Source organism: Stenella coeruleoalba (genome assembly GCF_951394435.1).
Source record: "Stenella coeruleoalba genome assembly, chromosome: 6".
NCBI classification, from domain to species: Eukaryota; Metazoa; Chordata; class Mammalia; order Artiodactyla; family Delphinidae; genus Stenella; species Stenella coeruleoalba.
This window is the reverse complement of record NC_137151.1, coordinates 1,454,470-1,480,745: the sequence shown is the minus strand read 5'-3', so window position 1 is coordinate 1,480,745 and position 26,276 is coordinate 1,454,470. Positions and strand designations below refer to the sequence as shown.

The 26,276-nt window shown below is 37.8% G+C and overlaps 1 protein-coding gene and 1 pseudogene across 2 annotated transcripts in view; one reads left to right on the top strand and one right to left on the bottom strand.

The window, feature by feature from the left end:
• The window catches only part of EPB41L5 (erythrocyte membrane protein band 4.1 like 5), a 68,394-nt gene that overhangs the window by 22,005 nt on the left and 20,113 nt on the right, over window positions 1-26,276 (bottom strand). The window contains 7 exon segments of the mRNA XM_079923493.1: window positions 955-1,043; window positions 1,837-1,924; window positions 2,043-2,163; window positions 5,284-5,336; window positions 5,499-5,543; window positions 6,504-6,582; window positions 7,554-7,596. Coding sequence (XP_079779619.1) covers window positions 955-1,043; window positions 1,837-1,924; window positions 2,043-2,163; window positions 5,284-5,336; window positions 5,499-5,543; window positions 6,504-6,582; window positions 7,554-7,596 — 518 coding nt within the window.
• On the top strand, window positions 2,173-5,273 carry LOC307187446 (large ribosomal subunit protein uL16-like; annotated as a pseudogene). Its single transcript has one exon. The product of its transcript is annotated as a large ribosomal subunit protein uL16-like (transcript).

Below are 26,276 nucleotides of genomic sequence, written 5' to 3'. Positions count from 1 at the left end.
AATTCCACGTCTAGGGCTTGGCATCCAGCGGCAGGGGGACAGGTCTCTGAGCCACAGAGCTCCGAAGAGCAGGAGAGGTCTGGGGTCTCTTACAGCTACAGGATTTGCTTATCCACGGCTAGCAGATGTGAAGTGCAGTTTGCAGTGAGATATGCAAAACCAGGCATGCTCTGAATGGCTAAAACTACACTTGTTGGGCTGTATTCAAAGCAACTGAATGTGTAAGAATTTGAGTTTGGCACTGGCGGGCTCTGAGCTAAGGGTCCTGGCATGCTATGAAGAAGTAAACAACTGATATCCAACAGCCAACTTCAGCCCATGTATATAACCCAGGCTACTACTTAGCTCCACACTGGTTCTGACAAACACATAATAACATAAACACTATTTCCTGATTTTCAGCTTTTAGAAACAACCAGACAAAACCTGAAGAACTTAATTATGGTTATGAAATCCAAGTAATATCTACCCGTGATGTAAAAGTAACATGAAATATAAGTTAGAAGTATGGATGACAGAAGCTGGGACCCAGGAAGAGAAGCACAGCTCTAAAGGAGGGTAAAAGTATTACTATCTCTTTCACACAAAAGGGGCGGGTGGGTGGGGAGTAAAAGACCGTGAAACGAAGCACACTCAAGACAGCAACATAACTGTGGGACGGAGGGAGTGGCCATGTGAACACTTAATACACAGAACTAGATGCTATCTATGTTAAGGCATGTATTTTGGCATACCTTGAAACTAATGGAAAATGCAACTAGAAGACGTTAAAAAATTGCCTCGGGGGAGAAAACTAAAGACAAACAGGAGGATGACAGGAGATAGCTGCAGTTCACTTCCAAGCTTGCCAGAGCTATTTCCAAATTCTGCTTTCTGTACTAACTTCATATAAGTGTTTCTATTCATTAAAAAAATAAAACAACAATAATTATCTTTGACATTAACTCTGCTTACCAAAAAAATAAGCCAATTTTGGTCTCTCCTTCAAAAACAAGGACTCCTGTTGGGGTCAGTCCCAAACTGTAGTCATTCCCATCTCTGGCCTAATTTTAGGGGAGCAACATGTGTTAGCTTTATCTGAATAAAACAGGTTTCACATTTTCACACAACTGCTTAATTTTCTTTTCATATTGAATTATATTAATTACATACAGACTAGTATTAATATGAAGGTGTTTTCAACAATTAAAGAACCCAAAATCACATTCTCAGTAAACTTCATGCATATTAATAGACACTATAGTTTTAAGGTATGTCTTCATTGGAAATACATAGTGATTAACTGCCACGACAAAGAAAGCTTTCCAGAGTCTTCCCAAATTCTAGTCACTATTTAAATCACAGATTTTGAAAAAGACTGCCTTTCTGGGAAAATTTAGCTTCTTAAACTAAAAATAACAAATCACTACATAAGCTGTACTAGACTACAGCTTATCAAAGTCCTCTCAAGCTACAAATTTTTAACTTTACTTTCTAAATTATTTTCATTTTTACAGAGCCTACTCAGCTTACATGATAAAAGATGAAATGAATATGAAGTGAAAGAATAAAAAGTGGGTTAAAAAACAAAAAAAAACCCACAACAGCAACAGCTTAAAACCAAAGACACACCTTTTTGGAGATTTTGGCTGTTTCTCCTCTCTCTTATAAGGAATTTCTGTGTGCGACTCCCATCATTCAGTATTTACCCTCAATCTTCATAACCACTCATCCAAAGAACCCGGTGTTAGCCCCTGCAAACTCCACACTCCCCCTCACACTGAATGAAAGAATCCATAATCACCTTGAGTCTTGAAGGAATAACGCTTTTAAGAAGTATCACCACACAGTGCTTACCTTGACCACATGCATATCAACCCCATACATTTCTAGCCACTTGGCTTTATTCAGATAATTGGTTTCAGCTTGTGCTGGTGTCTGACCTCTGAAATTTAAAAAACAAAAAATTTTAAGATGATTGTGAATATACAATGAATTCTATACCAAGCAGAGAAACAGAAGAAAACAAATAGGAAATCACTGTTGCGGTGATGTGACGGTACCTGCATTCCTTCCATTTCTCAAAAACAGCCAGCTCCATCTCTTCCGTCTGAACGGGCACAAACCTGAACTCAGACACAAGTTCAGGACTGTGCTCGGCAAGGTCGTAGTCACCAAGTTCAGCTACAAACGTAAGTTTCACAGTTATGTTTTGTTAATAAGTTTACTTCCTGCTGAATCCTTCTTCAAGACCCATTTTATTAATAAAAACTGCTAAGAAGATTAGATTCTTTCTTAAACTACAAGGCATTCATAACACCCAGACCATTCCCAAAAATAAATCTAGCTTTGACTTAAGACTTATCTGTCTGTACACACAAATCAAGCACTTGCGGTTGGTAGTGTATTTTCAATTAAATGTCTTTCTCTTAATTTATTCATATGTTATAATGTTTAGCTTTTGAAAACCTCTTTTAGACTTCCATAGAGAAATACCTTTTGTTCGTATATTGAATAAACAAAAATATTAGCAATCCTTAAAAAACAATTAGCTGGCATCTGTTAACAAGCTAATATGCACAGAACATGACATCAAATATCACTGTAAGAAATAATCACCGTCCTTCCTGGAATTTTAAATTATTAATCCCAAAGAAATAACAAAAAAAAAGTTACTAAAAAATACCTTGTGAAGGCAGCAGGAAAAGAACTGGGCAATGAACAGACATTTATGTGCCCATCTGTGGTTATCTCTGAACTGGGCTTGGGGAAGGAGCGGAAACAATGATTCTAATATTCTATTCTTTAGAAATATTTCCTTTAAAAAATATTTTACTCTAATTAAAATATTTCCATTTTGATAAAAAATTTGGCTGTGGAAAGAAAAAGTACATGAGAACTACTTTGATCATAAAAATGGTAATAACTTGTTGCTTCCTGAGCATCTAATTTACACACTAGACATATTACAGATGTACTGTCACTGAATTTCACAACAACCTTGGAAAATATTCTCACTCCTACTTCACTGCTGAAGAAAATGCTCTTCTGTCTGGATCACAAGTTCTTTAAGAAGCCCCAAACCAAATCTGCTACGTAATGTTGTTCAGGATATATACTAAAATGGTAAAGAAAAACTGAACTTGAGAGTGTGAGAAAAGTGATAAAGATTATTCTGATGAAACAGAAAATCATAAATGCGAAGCAAGGAGCTCATTTTATGAAGATGGCAGTAACACTCCAGCTGAATCACTCTTCAGGACCTTAATAGTTAGTAGGACTTGGTAAGCTACTAGACACGGGACAATGGGATGCCTAAGACGTAGTCTGAAGTTTGGAGGAATCACAACAGTGGCAGTGCCACACCCACTGTGTGGCCACATGGCGTCGGATGAGGATGAGCAGCTCTGCTCCGAAGCCCTGGAGGCTGCCCGTGTCTGTGCCAACGAGGACCAGGTGAAACGCCGGGGCAAAGATGCTGTTCACATTTGCGTGCAGCCCCACCCTTCCCACGTCATCCGCACCAACAGGATGCTGTCCTGTGCTGGAGCTGATGGGCTCCAGACAGGTATGCAAGGGGCCTCTGGAAAGCCCAGGGCACAGTGGCCAGGGTCCACACTGGCCAAGTCACAATGTCACCCGCACCAAGCTGCAGAACAAGTAGCATGTGATCGAGGCCCTCCACAGGGCCAAGTTCAGGTTCCCTGGCCACCACAGATCCTCCTCATCTCCAAGATGTGGGGACTGACGCAGTTTAACGCGGATGAATTTGAAAGCACGGTGGCAGAGACCCAGCTCACGCCGGATGGCTGTGGGGTCGAGTACACCCCTAACCGTGGCCCCTGGACACGCAGCGGGCCCTGCCCTCGCGACAGCCTTGGCGCCGTCCCTCCTTATGTGTGCCCACCAATACATCCTACTTTCTTGTCAAACAAAAAAAGGTGCCATGGATGCAAGAGAAAAGTAGGAAAGATTTTATTCAGGGAAAAAATATGATAGGTAGGGCTAAGAGAGAATATTACACAGCCACATGCATGAATCAGACCATGAGTACTTAGTGAGCATTACTTTGAATGAGTGTTTTGTTAAATAGACAAAAAATGTATAAAAATCGTATTTTCAAGAAGTGTATACTTTGGCAGTCACAAAACTTATGAGACACAGAATATAAGAAGCAGTAAGTGGTGGAACACAGATGCTGAAAGTGACAGCTTTTCTGTAGACCTGAGAGTTTCAGAATTAACAATCTCACACAGCAATTAATAAAACAAAAAATGTGCTTTCAAGAAAAGATGCACGCAATTATACAGCGTGATCATTACAGTGCTAGAGGCACAACACTTCCAAACTACTATCTATTTGACTTTCCAGCAGATGAGAAAACGAGTTTTAGTTTGTAGACAGACTACAATTTACACTAGCGGCAAATTTTTGAAGTACAGAAATTTCCTTCAGTCACCAATCCCTCTATCGACAGAAAAATATGCTTTCTAAAATAGGAGAAGTACAAAATAAGCAAAATAATAGGTTTACCATAAAACATGAAAATTTAGTCTCATTATTATCCACACAATGGAAAATAAATACTGCTGATCTTAGAGAGACTGGGGATAATATGGAATCACCCCAAAAAAGCATAAAATTATTAATGTCTTAATAATCATTAAATATTGCTTTTATTCTAGTATATACGGATACTCCAGTCAGGATATTTCTTTCCCTTTTGTGAACAAGGACTGAAGATTATTATTTTCCCAAAACATCAATTTTTCAGAAGAGAATACCTAAGTTCAACAAATATTTGATCAGTGTAACAAGGTACAAAAGGGTAAGTTTTTCATTAATCTCACTGACTGGAAAACGCTTTTTAAAAAATTCTTAAAATAACCATCAGGAACTTTTAAATACATGCTAAGTATTTCTTTCATGGATTTATTTTTAAGGATAAGACTAAAGAAAGCAAACCAGGTGGTACAGCAACAATTTGCTCATATATCCCTGCATTCTTTTTGAAGGAAAAAAATTAGCTGAGGATCCAACTAAAACAGATATTGAATTATCAAGTAGACTGCAATTTCTGTTTGAAAACACTATTAGATGGAAAGGGAGCAAGTAAAGACAAAGGGAAGAAAAAGAAGGCAATATCTAAAAGGAGGGAAAGGCAGAGCTGGGTCCTGATACACGTTTACACAAACCGTGGTTGTTCTTTTCTCACACAGCACTTTGAATTTCTTGAAATTCCTCAAATGCACACAAAGAAGAATTATGCTTCACTCTTAACAGGCAACATAAAAAACTGCTTACCCTGCAAGTTATAAGCTGCCAACTGAACCGCTGTATCAAAAGGACACTCCAACCTGAGAGCAGAACACAAATGTGTTAAACACGCCAGTGTCATGACCTTTGTTTTACGATAAATGGAAATAAGACATACTTTGACCATTTCTTTTTCATAAGTAACTAAGAACTTATTTTTCAACTACTCAAGAAAATGTGGTTTACCTTAAACTAATACTCACTTTCCACTGAGAATATCTTGTTTTAATTGAAGAACAAATAAGTACCTAAGAAAAATAAAAGGCACAAATTTAACTAAACAGATCAATCTACCACGAAAAATAATCCTGCTCTTCTAATCTGAGAAGAAACATTCTTAATTACAAAACTTTACCCACAATAAAGTCTGTAAAGGAAAAAAGAATATGAAACAAGGGGCACTCAGTGTCAGGAGGATGGGCCAGAGTACAGGGTAGCCCCTCAAAAGAAAAGGTTTCGCAAATTACTGCGAATGAGCTCTGTGATCTGCTTCACCTTCACTGTGACGACACAGCCACCTCATACGTAAAACGATACGGCAATGTACGCATGGGTAAGAGCTCTAATCTTGTCCACTAGCAGAGTGTTCAAGAGGAACGCCTTCGAAAGGGACTCAGCAATTCAATTTTTTACTTAATAAAAATAGTATGTGTGCATGGTCATAGATATGCAATACAGAGTCCATGAATAAATACTGAGGCAAGACAAAATAAAAATAAATGTTTGTAACTTACTTAAAGTTACTGAAAACTATTCAAGCAAAATCAGGATTCAACATTTTTCAATAATCAATGGCATTTCAATAAAGAAAGTCAGGAGCCAACTTGAAACAACTCTCAGTGGCCGAAAATAGATCATTTTGAACATCAATAGACACAATATGATAATGTACTGAAGCACATCAGTCCTATTTAAAATTCATGAGTTGATAACGATACTTAAAAACAGAACTCACTGGTTACGTTTGCTTGATGCTAGAGAACCAACTGTTTGTTTTGAAAACTGGTAAATAAAGGAAAACATTCTACACTTAAAAAAATACTGCCCCAAATGAAATTATCTTGTCTGGTATCTTGTTACCAGGGGCAAAGTATCCATTTCACTAGCTGTCTGTACACTGGAAGGAACTGTAAAGGCAACCTCCCGACATCTTTAGCCAGCCTGACCAAAACTTTACGCTTGCACACAGCTCCAGACATTGGGCTTACCGGGTTCGTTCTTCACGAAGATTATTTGGTTCTGAGGAGTAAAACTTAACTCGAAGATGCAGACAATAGGGTGAACCAACTGCCATCAAAAGAAAAAAAAAAGGGAGTGTAACTTTTTCAATATGGTTATTTAAATAAGTAAGAATTTTCAGTCAGTAAATCTGTCAAAAATCTACTGAAGTGGACAGAAGGTAACAGATTATTGTGGCAATGATTCAGGTTCCACTGTGGGCTCAACGAAGCCTAACACAATCAACAGACGTTTTAAGTATACCAGCCATCATGTAGCAGTGTCACATCATATCTGTCCTCCCAGGAACAGACAGCTCCAGATTAAGTCTAATAGCTCAGGGCCAAATACGCTGAATGAAAAAGTCTTGACTATGCACTCTGACAGCCCTAAAAACCTGCCGAGCTCCGTTTCTCAAGAGCAAGGAGGGACGCCTGTTATTAACTGCGCGTGGCAAGTCCGCCCACATCCTTTCCAATCCACTTCACCAACCTCGACATTCTCAGACGTCCCATTACTTTGTAAAAAGAGTTGAGGTGCCCTAAAAATCTCTGTTACTACAGAAAACATGATGGATTATGGACTGGACACTGGTACTGTCCCCTGACTATCGCTAGGAACAATACTGACATTTTATGTGAATGACTTCTTTTCATTATTCTTAATTAAAAAAAAAGTTACAGCCTTAAATTCTCAAAATATTTTCTAGAGCAGGGCAGACACCAAACAGAAAAATGCCAATATAAGTAATTACTAAAGAAAAGTTAAGCATCTCATGGGAACTCACATCTCATTTCCAAACTGCAAGCCTTTCTCCTGGAAACAAACTGTAAGGCACTTGAATCTAGATTACCATCAACCCTATATAATTTACAGGGTGGGTCAGTATATTGGATTGAAATTATTTTTAGAAAGTGGAGATGCTAAGAAACTCATTGGAAACATGATTTCTTAAGTCCCTACTACGAGAAATCAGTTTCTAACATACAATTATATGTAATTCGATTTCCAATTTTTTTCACAATTTTTTCAACACTTACTTTTTACTTGCTTTTTGATGCTTTTTGTACCATCCAACCAATGCTGAAAACAAAAACAAAAAGTTAGCTCTTAAGCAGATGAGAGATCTTAACAGTTTAATTACGAAAAGTTAATTTTCATCATGCTTTTGCTGATGACGATACAGAAATATTTCACAAGAGAAAAACAAATGTGAGACTGAAAACTGGAGAGCAGGGGAGTGTTAATCTGGCCAAAATCCACAGCAAGCTTATGACACATATAAACAACAACAACAAAAAACCCTAAAACCAGATATATGACTTCTTAAACCATCTCCTCTGCTCTCTCAGTAACAAGGATGATATTCTAAATTTTGCCCTCAGTTTTTCTCACTGTTCCCCAAAAGATGACTCTTTCAAAACTGATAAAATTAGAAGTATCCTCATATTCTAGTACTTGGTTCATTCTTGTAATAAAAATGTGAGATTTATTAACAGATCATAACCACAAATTAGGTGAAATAACAATGTCACTTATGTTTTACAAAATAGGTACTACTCAGAGTAGTAGTCTCTGAAAGAGCTTACACAATAAAATTAGACCTCTCTCATAACTAAGGCCCTATCTATTAAATAAGCAGTCTTTGCTCCTCTGCTTTACAAATAAAAAAAGGTAACATTGTGATTAGCAGACTTCTGGTTTCAACAGTAACAGCCTTTTCTGACTTCTGTAACCTCTTCACTCTGAAATGCCCAAAACACAAACAGACCTAAGAACCGATTCCAGAGACTTACACTGATAAACCACTCCCAGCTCACTTCTCACTATTAATCCCTTTACACCAAGTCCTAACAGGGACAGGACGCACTCATCGCACTAAGATACACATGACTGTGTTCTCTTCAGCATGCTTACAATTCCAAGCACCCTAAACCAAAGGAGTGCTCTTGTGCTACAGCTCACAGAGCTAAGGAATCCAGTCTCAAAAACCCCGACAGGCAAAGTGTGGGTAAACAAGGCTGCATTGTTAACAGACTTGTAACCATTTGCTTTTCTTGCCAATTATTTGCCTAGCCTCTTCTCTCCATTCTCTGCCAAGATCCGAAAGTGAAATTCACAGAGCTACCAGTGTGCCAGCAAAGTACCTCTGCGTGTGGACACGAGATGGTCAGTAAGCATTTCCAAAGGCAATTAAATACAGTGCAGTATCTCCTCTGGATTCCAAGTGTGCGGGCTACTCAGTCAGCCATCTCTCATCTTTCAATAAATGCAGTCGGACATCTACTTTTAAGCATCTTTTAATCTGGCAACTGTTCAGTTTTACACATCTTTCCATTAATACAATGTTTGGCCAGCCACTAGGCAGAACATAATTCAATCTATCAGCTGGGAAGAGTTCAACTAGGACAGTGACAAGTTCACCCATCATTGCCAAGCCCAGGAATCTACTATACAAAAACCCCAGACTTAGTTGTGCAAAATACCTACTACAGCCTAATGCCAATCACACACTGGGTATGAGATAAATTTTGCTTATATGCCCTAGATCGTTTTCTCCCCACAACCATGGATCTGGGAGTTGCCCTATCTTCAGGCTTCATCTATTATACTGCAGTGAATTCGGAAGTGAATGCTGGTCACCCAGGCATCTCATGCAGCCACAGTTAGGGAGACCCTCATTCACCATAATGAACACAAATGAGCACACACCTTCTGAGAGGCAATCTGACTACGCCTTTAAAATAACTATGTGCCTTTGACTCAGCAGTTCTGCATCTAGAAACCATTATGGATGATTTAACCCACAAGGAATTATATCAGAGAAAAGAAAGAAATCTGTATATCCAGCAATAGTGAACTGGTTAAATAAAGTATTTCAACATTATAGAACTGTGCAACAATGAAAAATGAAAGTAAAAGTAGTTAAGAATCGGAAAATTATTTATAGTATACTGTTAAAATTGTTTTTTTGTTTTTTGGGGTTTTTCTTTCCTATTTTTTAAATTTTTTGGCTGCATTGGGTCTTCGTTGTTGCGCACAGGCTTTCTGTAGTTGTGGCGAGCGGGGGCTACTCTTCATTGCGGTGCGAGGGCTTCTCATTGCAGTGGCTTCTCTTGTTGCGGAGCATGGGCTCTAGGTGCACGGGCTTCAGTAGTTGTGGTGCGCGTGCTCAGTAGTTGTGGCTCGTCAGCTTAGTTGCTCCGTGGCATGTGGGATCTTCCCGGACCAAGCCTCAAAACTGTGTCCCCTTCACGTGCAGGTGGATTCTTAACCACTGCACCACCAGGGAAGTCCCATTAAAATTGTTAAAGGCAAATTACAACATATTATAAATTGTTTTTTCAAAATGTACAAATTTGTACATTTTGATCCTTGAACAAAGGGGCTGAACTTTGCAGGTCCACTGATACGTGGATTTTTTTCACTAAGACATGCACTACAGCACCACACAATCCTCAGTTGGTTGAATTCACAGATGCAGAACCTCAGATATAGAAGGCCAACTATAGAAGTTATACGCTGATTTTCAACTGCACCCCTAACCCCACACTGGTCATGGGTCCACTGTACATATAAGCATGCCTTCTGGGCTTCCCTGGTGGCGCAATGGTTAAGAATCCGCCTGCCAATGCAGGGGACACGGGTTCAAGCCCTGGCCTGGGAAGATCCCACATGCCATGGAGCAACTAAGCCCATGTGCCACAACTACTGAGCCCACGTGCTACAACTACTGAGCCCAGGCGCCTAGAGCCCTGCTCCGCAACAAGAGAAGCCATCACAATGAGAAGCCCGCGCACCACACCGAAGAGTAGCCCCCGCTCGCAACTAGAGAAAGCCCGCGCACAGCAATGAAGACCCAACAAAGCCAAAAATTAATTAATTAATTTTTAAAAATGCCTTTTCTTTTGGACTGAGGCAATCTATTACAAAGCAGTAAGAGATGGTACAGCTAGGTGGCTGAGACTGCTGGTGATCATTTTTCTTTGTGTTTTCCTGTATTTTCAACTTAGTCTACAACAAGCACACTCTTACTTAAAACAATAATCACGGATCCCCTTATTTTAATATTTCATATGAGTAATATATTCATGTGGCTTAATTTTTTGGTAATATTAAAAGGTATATGGTCAGCAGTCCCTCCAACCCCTGCAATACCAACTTCTATCATCATATGCACCACTCCCCACCCACCAAGATATTTACTGGTTTCTGATTCCTTCCAGAGCTTCTTCAAACAAAGAAAAGAAAAAAATTGTGTGTGTTGGTAAAGAGTAAAGAAATTAATAATGGGCTGAAAATCAACAGGCTAAATATAAATTTTGACAGAATGAATTTAAGGGATATTGAGAAGGAAACATTAATATAAGACAGACCAATACTATTTCAATAACAACTTAGTCTTTCTTAGACAGTTGTAACAAATTTCTTCCAGTTTAAGAACATTTAGGGCCAGTCTCATAAATGGACCTTTAATCTCTAATTTGTGCCCTAATTCTCTAAGAAGCACATTAAACATACAATCATCCTGGTGAGACAAAGGATCAGAGTTTTCTTCCAAGCAGGCATTTTAGTCTCTTTTCTACCTGCATGTAATAGCTTCTACACTCCGCACTCCCTTAAGACAACCCAAAACTCAGATAAAGCATCAAGCACAGTTTAAAGTAAAATTTAGGAGCTGGGGGAATTCCTGGTGACGTTCTGGGAAAGGTCTGAGTTCATGTTTGCATATCCTCTAGTCTGTTTTCTTTCATCTCCTCCACATTCCAAGCCCAGGGACTGGAAAATTCAGAGCTCAGAGACAGGCACTGATAGTATTTTCCTTGAATCTTTAGGAGTTGAGTTTAAATTACAGCAGAAGATAAAAGTGAGAGCATGCAGACATAGACTCCTGGATGCACAGTGTGGAACTAATATGGCTCTCTTTCCTCATGGACATTAAAAAGGAAACAAACTCCCTTCTAATTTCCTAAAGTTTGGTTGATAAAATTAGAATTCAAAGGATATGGGAAGCTACATTTCTTTCCATCCTATTGAGCTAGGCATGAAAGAACAAGTACTTACTTGTGTGTCTTAAAATATACATAATAATCACAAACATAACAACAGGTATTACTAAACTAAACAAAGAATCACCTAGGGAGCTTCCAAAACACGAATAAACACACACCCTTATCCAGGCCCTATAGCCAGTCTGTAAACAGCTCTTCAAATGAATGATTTCTGACTTCTAATGCCCACATGACTCCACTGCTTCTGCTCAAAGAGCAAAGAGCTTATGGCAGACAAATGTTACCCATCCTTCCAAACAACTGCCTCTGCAAAAAATATTCCTCCTGTGAGGAGTAGAGGCTCATGCTCTGCATTAAAGGATTATTTTAAAGCAAATTTTAACACTTTAAACAATTAACAAATGTTAAAAATCAATGAATGCCATGAAAACAGAAGATCAATCTAACTGAAAACACTTCAATTTACTCTAGGTTCCATTATAAATTCTACTGGCTGATTACTTTCTTGGCGTCAAAAGTCTGTGTTATAAGACATTCCAAATGAAGCCTTAGATGGGCCATTAAAATATATTTTCCACTGTATCTTTCTGTGTGTTATTAGTATGCCTTCTTAGGACTCTTAAAGTCAAATTTAAAATGGAAATGTAGATGAGCTAGGTAGCTTATACATTCACTCTCTGGAAATACAGCACATAATCTATTTTGGAAATACACTTTTTTGAAAAAAAAATACATGTGCAAATACATGTGCCTGTGTGCGTGTCACAATATAGAATACATACATATGTATATTTAACATATAGGTTATTTCTATATATTTCTCACTCCCCACTACTTTATCGACCCTATTGTTTGTGTTAAGTTCTCAGTAACAATCCAAAAATCCAAATCAGCTGCCAACAGTGATCATTTCACCTCCTTCTTTCCAACGTTTATAACTCCTATAACTGCATTTGCTGTTACTTCTGTTATGAAATTTAATAGCAGTGGTAATAAGGGGCATCTCTGTCTCCTGCCTGTCTGTAGTAGGAATGCTTCTGTTGTTTGTTTCTCTTATTAATGTAAAGTTGTTTGTCTGTTGTACTTTAATCACCAAAAATCTGTACAGAAGTTGAGCAAAGCCCTTGAGCAACTACCAGGTCTGTTCTCACAGGTGTCGCCTGCTGGGCCACCTGTCTGCCGAAGACCTACCATCACCCTGGAGACGGGCGCAGCTTCCAAAACTAGGCTAGATCTACGCAGGGAGAAGGGAGGTCAATTCTGTACAGGCCAAAGTCCATGAGGTTTATTCAAGGGGTTCTGGGGCCAGGAAGAGGCTCCAAAGGTCACTGAACCCACACGAAAGGAAGTCGAGAGTGGAGTATTATCTGCCCAACCTCAGATGAGGCAAACACAGCTCACCACATCACACCCGCAGTGCCAGGAACGAGGCCTGACCCTTCCCCTGGCTCAGGGATCTAGGACCCGCCACGGAGGGTCCACTCTTGCTGTCTCCAGCTGTGCACTTGCACAGTATTTCCCCAGTGTTCCACCAGACGACTAAAATGTTGTCTACCTCTCAGCTTTGGATTCAACATCTCCATTTCCATCTGCACTCAGTGTTGTCTAAACTAAATGCCATAAACTTCAAGTAATCAAGTTACTTCTCTTACTTTCTTCTGTGGTAGAGATTTGAGTGTCAATCTTTTCTGAACGTAGTTTCACTTAAGTGTATGATGAAGCAGTTAACAGCATAAATGAAGGGTTAGGTAGCCTGCTCAGAAGTGGCACACATCAGACTTATATTCTACTGCCAAGAGCAAGTCACGTGGTCAAAACCTAGCACCAACTAAGCAAGAAAGTATCATCCTCTTAACAGCAAAGGCAGGAGACGATCCCACGATATACAATACAACATCTGATGAATTTTAATGACTGATATTGAATCATCCATGCATTTCTGAGAATAAACTCCACCTGATCATAATGTATTATTTATACTTTTAATAGGCTGCTGAACACAAGTGTGCTGGTATTTTATTTAGGATTTTTTACATAAAGAACAAGGGAAGTTTAATATATCAATATATGTACATATATATGTATATATATAATGAACCAATACAAGCTATCAAATTGATTTAAGGAAAAGGCAAAAAATAATTACTATTGTGTTTTTTCCTTCTTTTCCGAGGATTATGAGAAATGCTACCTATGTTTCCCTTTACTGAACATAAGTGTCTACAATCTAGGTGACTCATTCTTTTTTAAAAACTTGATTGGGCCAGTTAAAATTCTAAGCTCTAAATATGAAGTTTGAGAAACTTCATTAACCAGAGGTCACAAACGTATAGATAGATCAGAGGATTAAATCTTGGCCAAAACATATTTTGTTTGGTCCATACTATATTTTTCAAATTCTTTAAAAAGTTTTTTATTATGCAATGTTCACAGGAAGCTGCAAGAGGTCCTATCTTCCCCTTCGTCCCCCAGTGCTCACATCTTACACAATTATAGTACAATATTAAAATCAGGAGACTCACATTGGTACAACGTGCATACACAGTTCTATGTCACTTTATCACACAGCTAGAGTCCTGAACTGATGCCACAACCAAGATAAAGAAACATTCCACTAGCACCAAGAGCTCTCAGGCAATACTCCTCTACAGACACACCTCTCCCACCTTCAACATCCCTAAACCTCAGCAACCGTTAATTTGATCTCTCTCTCTCTAATTTTGAGAGTGTTACATAAATGGAAGTATATAGCATATGACCTTTTGAGATTGGCTGTTTTTATTCAACATAATGCCCTTGAAACCCATCCAAGTTGTGTGTGTCAACAGATTTTTGTTTTCTATTGCTGAGTAGTATTCCAAGGTATGAATGTGTCACAGTTGGTTTAATCATTAACCTACTGTAGGACACTGGTTTTTTTCAAGTTTTTTGCTATTACTAATAAAGTCACGAACAATCATGCACAGGTTTTTGTGAAGACATAAGTCTTCATTTCTCTAGGATAAATGACCATATATACGATTGCTGAGTCACATGCAAATGTAAGTTTGGCTTTTTTAAGAAGCTGCCAGACTATTTTCCATGGCAGCTGAACCGTTCTGACGCTCCCCAAAGCAGTGTTTGAGAGATCCAGTTGCCCCACATCCTCCCCAGCATTTGGAGTTGTCACGATGTTTTATTTCAGCTGTTCTCACAGGTGTACCGTGATGACAGCTCACCAAGGTCTTATTTTGCATTTCCCTGATGTCTAGGGATGTTGAACTTTTTTGTGTGTGTTTACTTGCCATCTGTATATCCTCTTTGGTGAAATGTCTCTTCATGTCTTTGGTTCACTTTTCTAACTGGATTATTTGTTTTCTAAATGTTGAGTTTAGGAGTTCTTTATATACACTAGATATGAGTTCTTTGTCAGATATGTGGTTTGCGAATATTTTCTCCCCATCCATAGCTTGGCGCTTTTGATCCTTTTAAGAGGGCCTTTCCCAGAGCAAAACGTTGTAATTTTTATAAAATTCATCTTATCGGTTTTTAAAAAATGGATCATGTTTTTGGTGTCACGTCTCATAAATCTTCTCCAATCCTAGGTCTCAAAGATTTTCTGCTATGTATTTCTAAGTTTATAGTTTTACATCTTATGTTTACATACACCATCTATTTCTGAGTTAATTTTTGTATAGGTATGAGGTTTAGGCCAGGGTTCATTTTTTCACCTGATATCCAGTTGATCCAGCACCATTATTAACACTACTCTTCTTTCACTGAACTTCTCTGGAATCTTTGTCAAAAATCAGCTGGCCACAGCCATGCACAGCTTCTTCTGAGCTCCCCATTTTGTGCCACTGATCTGCATGTCTGAGGTTCTGCCAACGCCATGCGGTCCTGGTTACGGCAGTTGTAACTCTTCAAGTTGAGCAGAGCAAGTACTCTCACTACTTTTCTTTTTCGAAATGGTTTTTTAGCTATTCTAGAGCCTCTGCCTTTCCATATAAGTTTTAAAATAATTTTGTCTGTATCTACAGAGGATTTTCTGGAATTCTGATACAAACTGCATTAAATTTGTATATTAATTAGGGAAAAACAGATAACTTTGCTGAGTCTTCTAATCCATGCACACAGCATGTCTCTCAATTTATTTAGCTCTTTTTTGATTTCTTCCATCAGCCACTCTATGTTTTAAAATTTAACCACTGTTTTTAAAAAATGAAAGATTTATTCTAAAGATCTGGATTTCCAGCTTCTCTTGAAATACCTGAAGATCCAGCAATGCTATCTGGCAACAAACGGCTAGAGCTAGGTGGTACCTGCCCCTCTGCCTCCTTTTTGCAGGCAAAAGTGATATGCTCCCTACTTCACCACAATTCCTCTACCAATCAATGTGTCAGCTACAATTTATCACGGTGCTGTCTTTTTCTGTCTCTGTATCTATCAAAAATGAGAAAAGAAACCATACCAAGCATGTAGTATGATTCAAAAAAAGAGAAAAACCATACTTCTTCTTGGAAATAAATAACACTCCCATGTCTTTAATATGCATGCCATCTCGCTTCCCTTTTGTTCTCCTGATTCCTGTAGCTTTTTGATTTTAAGACTGAATATTATTCCTTCAAAATAAATCATACAAGGCTTCCCTGGTGGCGCAGTGGTTGAGAGTCCACCTGCTGATGCAGGGGACACGGGTTCGTGCCCCGTTCCAGGAGGATCCCGCACGCCGCAGAGCGGCTGGGCCCGTGAGGCATGGCCGCTGAGCCTGCGTGTCCGGAGCCTGTGCTCCGCAGCGGGAGAGGCCACAGCGGGGAGAGGCCCGCATACCGCAAAAAAAACAAAAACAAAAACAAAATAAATCATACATGTTCTCTAGCAAATCGTTATAGTTAATTCCAATTAACAATTCTGCAAATTCTTATTGTACTAACCTAAAACCACACAGTATCAAAAGAAGAATTCCTTCTTGCCTGGCTTAAGATATATTACTTCCATGCTGGAAAGTTCTATTGTACAAGAAAATTACCCCAAATCACCCTTTTTTAAAAAACCAATGATGTATACAGTTCTGCTGCCATAAGGCAACTCTTTACACATCCTGTTATTTCTATGAGAGAGTTTCCCAAAATCCTTCATCAAGAAGGAAGGATTCATTAAATTACCATAAAGTTTTTTGCAGAGTCATACAATGAGATTTAATAACAAGGTTTCACCAAGAGTATAAAAGATAATAAATTTTCAAAAACAATATTATCATAAAGACTTGAAGAAAAAGCATGCAAATGAATACCATCATCTGTTTTTCCTTAAGCCACAGGTTGTTTATTTGCTAAAGAAGAGTTATTACTAAATAAGAGTCCATAGGTGGGCTTCTGGAATACCTGAATTACCTATACATGTGCACGGAATGTTATATGTACGTGCCTTTTTCTAGGGAAAGCATCCATAGATTTTGTCATCATAACTCAAGGTTTAAGATCATCACTGGACTATATAAAATGATACTAAATTAAGTTTAGATTTGAAAATAGAAACAGGGCAGTATTGTGCAGTCAACTAAAAACAAGGGTAACCATATATCCTAGTATGCCAGAATAATCCTGGTTTAGGCCTACTATCCCAACCTCTCCATCCAGTAAGTCCACCTCTGGCACTCTACAGTGGCCTGGTTTTAAAAGTGAAGAAACAAACAGAAAATTTGAATATAACTATAACAAGTAAAGAGATTGAGTCACTAATCAAAAAACTTCCCAGAAAAGCCCAGGCCCCAGATGGCTTCACTGGTGAATTCTACCAAGTGTTGAAATAAGAATGAACACCAATCCTTCGTGAGAGCTTCCAAAAAATAGACGAGAGAAGACTTTCCAATTCATTCTGAATGAAACCAGACAAAGATATTGCAAGGGGGAAAAAACAAAAATAACTATAGACCAATATTCCTTATGAATATGGACTTCAAAATCCTCAACAAAATCAAATCAAGCAACATATGTAAAGGATTATATGCCATGACCAAGTGAAATTTATCCCAGAAATGCAAGAAAGGTTCAACACACCAACAAAAATGTCAATGTAATACATCATATTAATAGAATACAGGAAGTATACCATATGATCTCAATAAATGCAGAAAAAGCATTTAACAAAACCCAACACCCTTTCTCGATAAAAACATACAAATAGGAATAGAAGAGACCTTCTTCAAAATGATAAAGGGCACCTATAAAACTCCCACAGGTAACATCATACTTGATTGGTGAAAGACTTAACGCTTTTCCCCTAAGATCAAGAATAAGACAAGAATGTCCACCTTTACCACTTCTATTCAACATTTTGGTAAAGGTTCTAGACAGGGCACTTAGGCAAGAAAAAGAGATAGAAGAAAAAGAAATAAAAGGCATTCAGATTCAAAAGGAAGAAGTAAAACTTACCTCTTTTTGCCGATGACATGATCTTATACATAAAACACATAAAAACGAATACATAAGTTCAGCAAGGTTGCAAGATACAAGATACATATGTGAAAATGAATTCTATATACTAGAATCCAAACAAAATACAAAAATGATATCAAGAAAATCACATATTACAATAGCATCAAAGGAATAAGAGTAAGTTTAACCAAGAAGGTGAAAGACATGTAAACTGAAACTTTAAAACACTGTTTTAAGAAATATAAAGACCTAATACATGGAAAGACATTCCGTGGTCATGTATAATACTTATCATTGTTAAGATGATGATACTTCCCAAATGGATATACAGATTCAATGCAACTCTGGTCAAAACTCCAATTGCCTGATTCACAGAAAGATAGACAAGATGAAAAGGCAGAGGGCTATGTACCAGATGAAGGAACAAGATAAAACCCCAGAAAAACAACTAACTGAAGTGGAGATAGGCAACCTTCCAGAAAAAGAATACAGAATAATGATAGCGAAGAGGATCCAGGACCTCGGAAAAAGAATGGAGGCAAAGATCGAGAAGATGCAAGAAATATTTAACAATGACCTAGAAGAATTAAGGAACAAACAAACAGAGATGAACAATACAATAACTGAAATGAAAACTACATTAGAAGAAATCAATAGCAGAATAACTGAGGCAAAAGAACAGATAAGTAACCTGGAAGACAGAATGGTGGAATTCACTGCTGCAGAACAGAATAAAGAAAAAAAGAATGAAAAGAAATGAGGACAGCCTAAGAGACCTCTGCGACAACATTAAACGCAACAACATTCGCATTATAGGGGTCCCAGAAGAGGAAGAGAGAGAGAAAGGACTCCAGAAAATAAGTGAAGAGATTTTAATCAAAAACTTCCCTAACATGGGAAAGGAAACAGCCACCCAAGTCCAGGAAGTGCAGCGAGTCCCATACGGGATAAACCCAAGGAGAAACACGCCAAGACACACAGTAATCAAACTGGCAAAAATTAAAGACGAATAAAAATTATTGAAAGCAGCAAGGGAAAAACCACAAGTAATATACAAGGGAACTCCCATAAGGCTAACAGCTGATTTCGCAGCAGAAACTCTACAAGCCAGAAGGAAGTGGCAAGATATACTTAACGTGATGAAAGAGAAGAACCTACAACCAAGATTACTCTACCCAGCAAGGATCTCATTCAGATTCCATGGAGAAATCTAAAGCTTTACAGAAAAGCAAAAGCTAAGAGAATTCAGCACCACCAAACCAGCTGTACAACAAATGCTAAAGGAACTTCTCTAAGTGGGAAACACAAGAGACGAAAAGGACCTACAAAAACAAACCCAAAACAATTAAGAAAATGGTAATAGGAACATACATACTGATAACTACCTTAAATGTGAATTGATTAAATGCTCCAACAAAAAGACACTGGCTTGCTGACTGGATACAAAAACAAGAGCCATATAAATGCTGCTTACAAGAGACCCACTTCAGACCTAGGGACACATAAAGACTGAAAGTGAGGGGATGGAAAAAGACATTCCATGCAAATGGAAATCAAAAGAAAGCTGGAGTAGCAATACTCATATCAGATAAAATAGACTTTAAAAAAAAGAATGTTACAAAACACAAGGAGGACACTACATAATGATCAAGGGATCAATCCAAGAAGAAGATTTAACAATTATAAATACATATGCACCTCAATACATAAGGCAACTGCTAACAGCTATAAAAAAGGAAATTGACAGTAACACAATAATAGTGGAGGACTTTAATACCTCACTTACACCAATAAACAGATCATCCAACAGAAAATTAATAAGGAAACACAAGCTATAAATGACACAACAGACCAGATAGATTTAATTGATTATATAAGACATTCCATCCAAAAATGGCAGATTACACTTTCTTCCCAAGTGTACATGGAACATTCTCCAGGATAGATCACATCTTGGGTCACAAATCAAGCCTCAGTAAATTTAAGAAAATTGAAATCATATCAAGCATCTTTTCTGACCACAATGCTATGAGATTAAAAATGAATTACAGGAAAAAAAAAGTAAAAGCCACACACACATGGAGGCTAAACAATACGTTACTAAATAACCAAGAGATCACTGAATAAATCAAAGAGGAAATCAAAAAATACCTAGAGACAAATGACAATGAAAACATGACGACCAAAACCTACGAGATGCAGCAAAAGCAGTTCTAAGAGGGAAGTTTATAGCAATATTATCCTAACTCAAGAAACGAGAAAAATCTCAAATAAACAGTCTAACTTTACACCTAAAGGAACTAGAGAAAGAACAAACAAAACCCAAGGTTCACAGAATGAAAGAAATCATAAAGATCAGATCAGAAATAAATGAAATAGAAACAAAGAAAACAATACCAAAGATCAATAAAACTAAAAGCTGGTTCTTGGAGAAGATAAACAAAATTGATAAACCATTAGCCAAACTCATCAAGAAAAAGAGGGAAGAGGACTCAAATCAATAAAATGAGAAATGAAAAAGGAGAAGTTAAAACAGACACCGCAGAAATACAAAGCATCCTAAGAGACTACTACGATCAACTCTATGCCAAAAAAATGGACAACCTGGAAGAAATGGACAAATTCTTAGAAAGGTATAACTTTCCGAGACGGAACCAGGAAGAAATAGAAAATATAAACAGACCAATCACAAGTAATGAAATTGAAACTGTGATTAAAAATCTTCCAAGAAACAAAAGTCCAGGACCAGATGGCTTCTTCACAGGCGAATTCTATCAAACATTTAGAGAAGAGCTAACACCCATCCTTCTCAAACTCTTCCAAAAATCTGCAGAGGAACGAACACTCATTCTATGAGGCCACCATCACCCTGATACCAAAACCAAACAAAGATACTACAAAAAAAGAAAATTAGAGACCAATATCACTGATGAATATAGATGCAAAAATCCTCAACAAAGTATTAGCAAACAGAATCCAACAACACATTAAAAAGATCATACACCATGATCAAGTGGGGTTTATCGCAGGGATGCAAGGATTCTTCAGTATATGCAAATCAATCAATGTAATACACCATATTAACGAACTGAAGAAGAAAAACCATATGATCATCTCAATAGATGCAGAAAAAGCTTTTGACAACATTCAACACCCACTTATGATAAAAACTCTCCAGAATGTGGGCACAGAGGAAACCTACCTCAACATAATAAAGGCCATATACGACAAACCCACAGCAAACATCATTCTCAATGGTGAAAAACTGAAAGCATTTTCTCTAAGATCAGGAATAAGACAAGGATGTCCACTCTCGCCACTTGTACTCAACATAGTTTTGGAAGTCCTAGCCACAGCAATCAGAGAAGAAAAAGAAATAAAAGGAATACAAATTAGAAAAGAAGAAGTAAAACTGTCGCTGTTTGCAGATGACATGATACTATACATAGAGAATCCTAAAGATGCCACCAGAAAACTACTAGGGCTAATCAATGAATTTGGTAAAGTTGCAGGATACAAAATTAATGCACAGAAATCTCTTGCATTCCTATACACTAATGATGAAAAATCTGAAAGAGAAATTAAGGAAACACTCCCATTTACCATCACAACAAAAAGAATAAAATACCTAGGAATAAACCTGCCTAGGGAGACAAAAGACCTGTATGCAGAATACTATAAGACACTGATGAAAGAAATTAAAGATGATACCAACAGATGGAGAGATATACCATGTTCTTGGATTGGAAGAATCAATATTGTGAAAAAGACTATACTACCCAAAGCAATCTACAGATTCAATGCAATCCCTACCAACAGCATTTCCTACAGAACCAGAAAAAAAAAATCTTAAAATTCGTGTGGAGACACTAAAGACCCCGAATGGCCAAAGCAGTCTTCAGGGAAAAACAGCAGAGCTGGAGGAATCAGACTCCCTGACTTCAGACTATAGTACAAAGCTACAGTAATGAAGACAGTATGGCACTGGCACAAAAACAGAAATATAGATCAATGGAACAAGATAGAAAGCCCAGAGATAAACCCACGCACATATGGTCAACTAATCTATGACAAAGGAGGCAAGGATATAAAATGGAGAAAAGACAGGCTCTTCAACAAGTGGTGCTGGGAAAACTGGACAGATACATGCAAAAGAATGAAATTAGAACACTCCCTAACACCATACAGAAAAATAAACTCAAAGTGGATTAGAGACCTAAATGTAAGACCGGACACTATAAAATTCTTAGAGGAAAACATAGGGAGAACACCCTTTGACATAAATCACAGCAAGATCTTTTTTGATCCATGTCCTAGAGTTATGCAAATAAAAACAAAAATAAACAAATGGGACCTAATGAAACTTCAAAGCTTTTGCACAGTAAAGGAAACCATAAACAAGATGAAAAGACACCCCTCAGAATGGGAGCAAATATTTGCAAATGAATCAATGGACAAAGGATTAATCTCCAAAATATATAAACAGCTCATGCAGCTCAATATTAAAAAAACAAACAACCCAATCAAAAAATGGGCAGAAGACTTAAATAGACATTTCTCCAAAGAAGATATGCAGATGGCCAAGAAGCACATGAAAAGCTGTTCACCATCACTAATTATTAGAGAAATGCAAATCAAAAGTACGATGAGGTATCACCTCACATCAGTTAGAATGGGCATCATCAGAAAATCTACAAACAACAAATGCTGGAGAGTGTGTGGAGAAAAGGGAACCATTTTGCACTGTTGGTGGGAATGTAATTTGATACAGCCACTATGGAGAACAGTATGGACGCTCCTTAAAAAACTAAGAATAGAATTACCATATGATCCAGCACTCCCACTACTGGGCATATACCCAGAGAAAACCATAATTCAAAAAGACACATGCACCCCAATGTTCATTGCAGCACTATTTATAATAGCCAGGTCATGGAAGCATCCTAAATGCCTATCGACAATGAATGGATAAAGAAGATGTGGTACATATATGTGATGGAATATTACTCAGCCATAAAAAGGAATGAAATTGGGTCATTTGTTGAGACATGGATGGATCTAGAGACTGTCATAAAGAGTGAAGCATTTTCTCTTCTCAGAAAGAGAAAAACAAACATCATATATTAATGCATGTATGTGGAACCTAGAAAAATGGTACAGATGAACAGGTTTGCAGGGCAGAAATTGAGACACAGATGTAGAGAACAAACGTATGGACACCAAGGGGGGAAAGCAGCAGGGGGTGGGGGTGTGATGAATTGGGCGATTGGGATTGAGATGTATACGCTGACCTGTATAAAACTGATGACTAATAAGAACCTGCTGTATAAACAAACAAGCAAACAAAGAACTCCAATTGCCTTTTTTGCAGAAACAGGCAAGCTGATCCTAAAATGTATACGGAAATATGAGTAACTCAGAACAGCCAAAACAATCTTAAAACAGAAGAATGAAATTGAAGGACTCACACTTTCCAATTTCAAACTTACTACAAAGTTAAAATAATCAAGACAATGTGGTGCTGGCATAAGGATCGACATATAGATGAATGGAACAGAACAAAGAACCCAGAAATAAACCTGTGTATCTACTGACTTTCAGTAAGTGTGCCAAGACCATTCAATGCGGAAAGAATAATCTTTTCAACAAGTGGTGGTGCTAGGACCACTGGATATCTGCATGTAAAAGAATGAAGTTTGACCCCTACCTTACAGCATATACCAAAATTAACTCCAAATGGATAAAGAAGAAAACATGCCTAAATCTTTGTGACTATGGAATAGGCAATAGTTTAACTCTTACAACTCAACAATAAAAAGGAAATAACCCAATTTTAAAGTGGGTAAAGAATCTGAATAGACATTTCTCCAAAGAAGATATACAAATGGTCAATACACACATGAAAAGATGCTCACATCTTTTCCATTAGGGAAGTGCAAATCAATACCACAATGAGACCACTTCATACCAACTAGTTAGAATCAAAAAGAAGGGGAAATGTTGTGTTAGTGAGGATATGCAGAAATTGGAACCCTTATACACTGCAGATAGGAATGTGGAATGGTGCAGTCACCATGGAAAACAGTTTGGCAGTTCCTCAAAAAGTTATACAAGAAAGTTACCTTATGACCCAGTAATTCTACTCCTAGATACAGATCCGGAAGAACTGAGAATTATGTTCAACGCAAAAACTTGTACACAAATGTTCACAGCAGCATTATTCATAATAGCCAAAAATGAATAAACTTAAATGTCTATCAGTGAGTGAATAAAAATGTGGTATATCCCTACCGTGGAATATTACTCACCTATAAGGATCAAGCACTGACACGTACTACAACATGGAAGAACCTTAAAAACATTATGCCAAGTGCATTTCCAGACTCAAAGCCCACATATTACATAACTCCATTTGTATGAAATTCTCAAAACAGGCAAATCCATACAAACAAAAGATTAGCCTTTGCCAGGGGCTGTGGGGAGGAATGGGGAGTGACTGGTAAATAGTGAGCCTCTGGCTATAAATGACTCTCTAGGGACAAGTGGCACAACTTGAATGGGGTCTGAGGATTAGATGGTGGTAATGTCACAATGATAACTTCCTGGTTTTGATGACTGTACTGAGTTATGCAGGAGAACATGCTTGTTTGTAGGAAATTCAGGGGTAATGGGACATCCTATCTGCAACTGTCTCTCAAATGGTTCCAGAAAAAGAGCTATGGAAACCACTTAGTTTACATAGATGATCTTGGCCAAAAATCCACATGATCTATCACGTTCATTATCTTCACCAACAAACTGAACTGTCGTAAAGCATCAATTTTGTTTAATTCTGGGGTTAAATCTGGCCACGCTCTGAATAACTGACACTCATCTCTATGTTCACTTATGTCACAAGACTGTTATGGAAGCAAGTGAGTCAGCACTTTAAGAATACCTAAAGTGCTATCTAGAGTTCATCTTCCATAGCTTTCATCCACCAATTATTGTTCTTCCAGCTCAATTCACAAAGAGTATTTTAGTGACGGCACAAGTAGAAACTGAAAAAAACGTAAGACTATGTAAATTTAATCTTAAATGCCTAGATTTCTGAGCATTGGGAGGGAGAAACTAAAACTAAAAAAAGTAGGGATTAAAAATTCTAATGCTGGCTTTACCAGACACTTGTTATGACCAGAAGAAAAGCACTATATGTGTATCGAATGAGAGGAAAAAATATGGGATCTAGTAATTCAGTAATTGCTGATTATTAGCAAAGAATAAGTATTGCAACTTAGGAATGGCTGCATGTCTGTTTCTTTCCACAATTACTTAAGTACTTTAAGAAATGGAAAGAAAGTACCTGAAACGTAACATTGGCACACTTCTACCTCTTTTCCCACACAACCCCTCAAAAAACAGGAGGCTGTGTGATTTCCCCCAAAATGATTTATTCTTTTCAGCTGGTTGTAAGACTTTAACTCCATTATTCTAGAGATGAGAGTTTAATGATATTCAACTCACCAGTTAACCAAGCCTTTATCAAACTAAGTAGCAGAGGAGAATTCAATTCAGTAAATGGTCTTGTGGGCTGTTACCACAGGCTGGGTAACAGAGGTTAACTAAGACTCATTCCCTGCCCTTAGGGGGTTTCCTCTAATAGACAAGAAATAAGGTTCAAAAGAAGAATGGAAGACATGCCTCCTATACTAAATCTATTAAGCGATCAGAACTCTGAAACTATGGAAAACAGCTTTTCAAAATTTTTCAGGTTTATGGGTGCACACATATCCAGATTTTTTAAAAACAGAAAAATTCAATCACCCTGTTTTGTAACCCTTTTTATTTTTTCATCATTCATGTCAATTAGTATACTTAAAAATAACTGTTTTTAATGAGTTGCAGGTATTCCACTGTAAGGATGTATCAAAGTTTACCTAACCAATACCCTGTAGCTAAATGCTCATGCTTATTTTTTTTTTAATTGGGGATCAGGGGAAATCAAGAAAACAGCTGCAACTAACACTATTAACAGCTGTACACTTAGCTAAGATGCTCTATAAAACCATCCTAGGAGTTCATCTCCAAGACACGTGGGTTTATAAAGTATCTTACAGAGGTATTCCAGTTAATTTATCAATCATACCAAACGCCTCCCCACCACCGAAAACTCACTCCAAAACGAACCTGAGAATTCTTGTTACGCAATATATTTGTCCCTATGGGTCGGGTCCTAAACACTGCAATTACTATGTCACTAAACACACACACACACACCATCACAAACTTCCAGAAAACAAGCCTTAAGGTCTTGATATCCTTCTCCCTGCTCCCTCCCTCTCCCGGCTACTGTGAA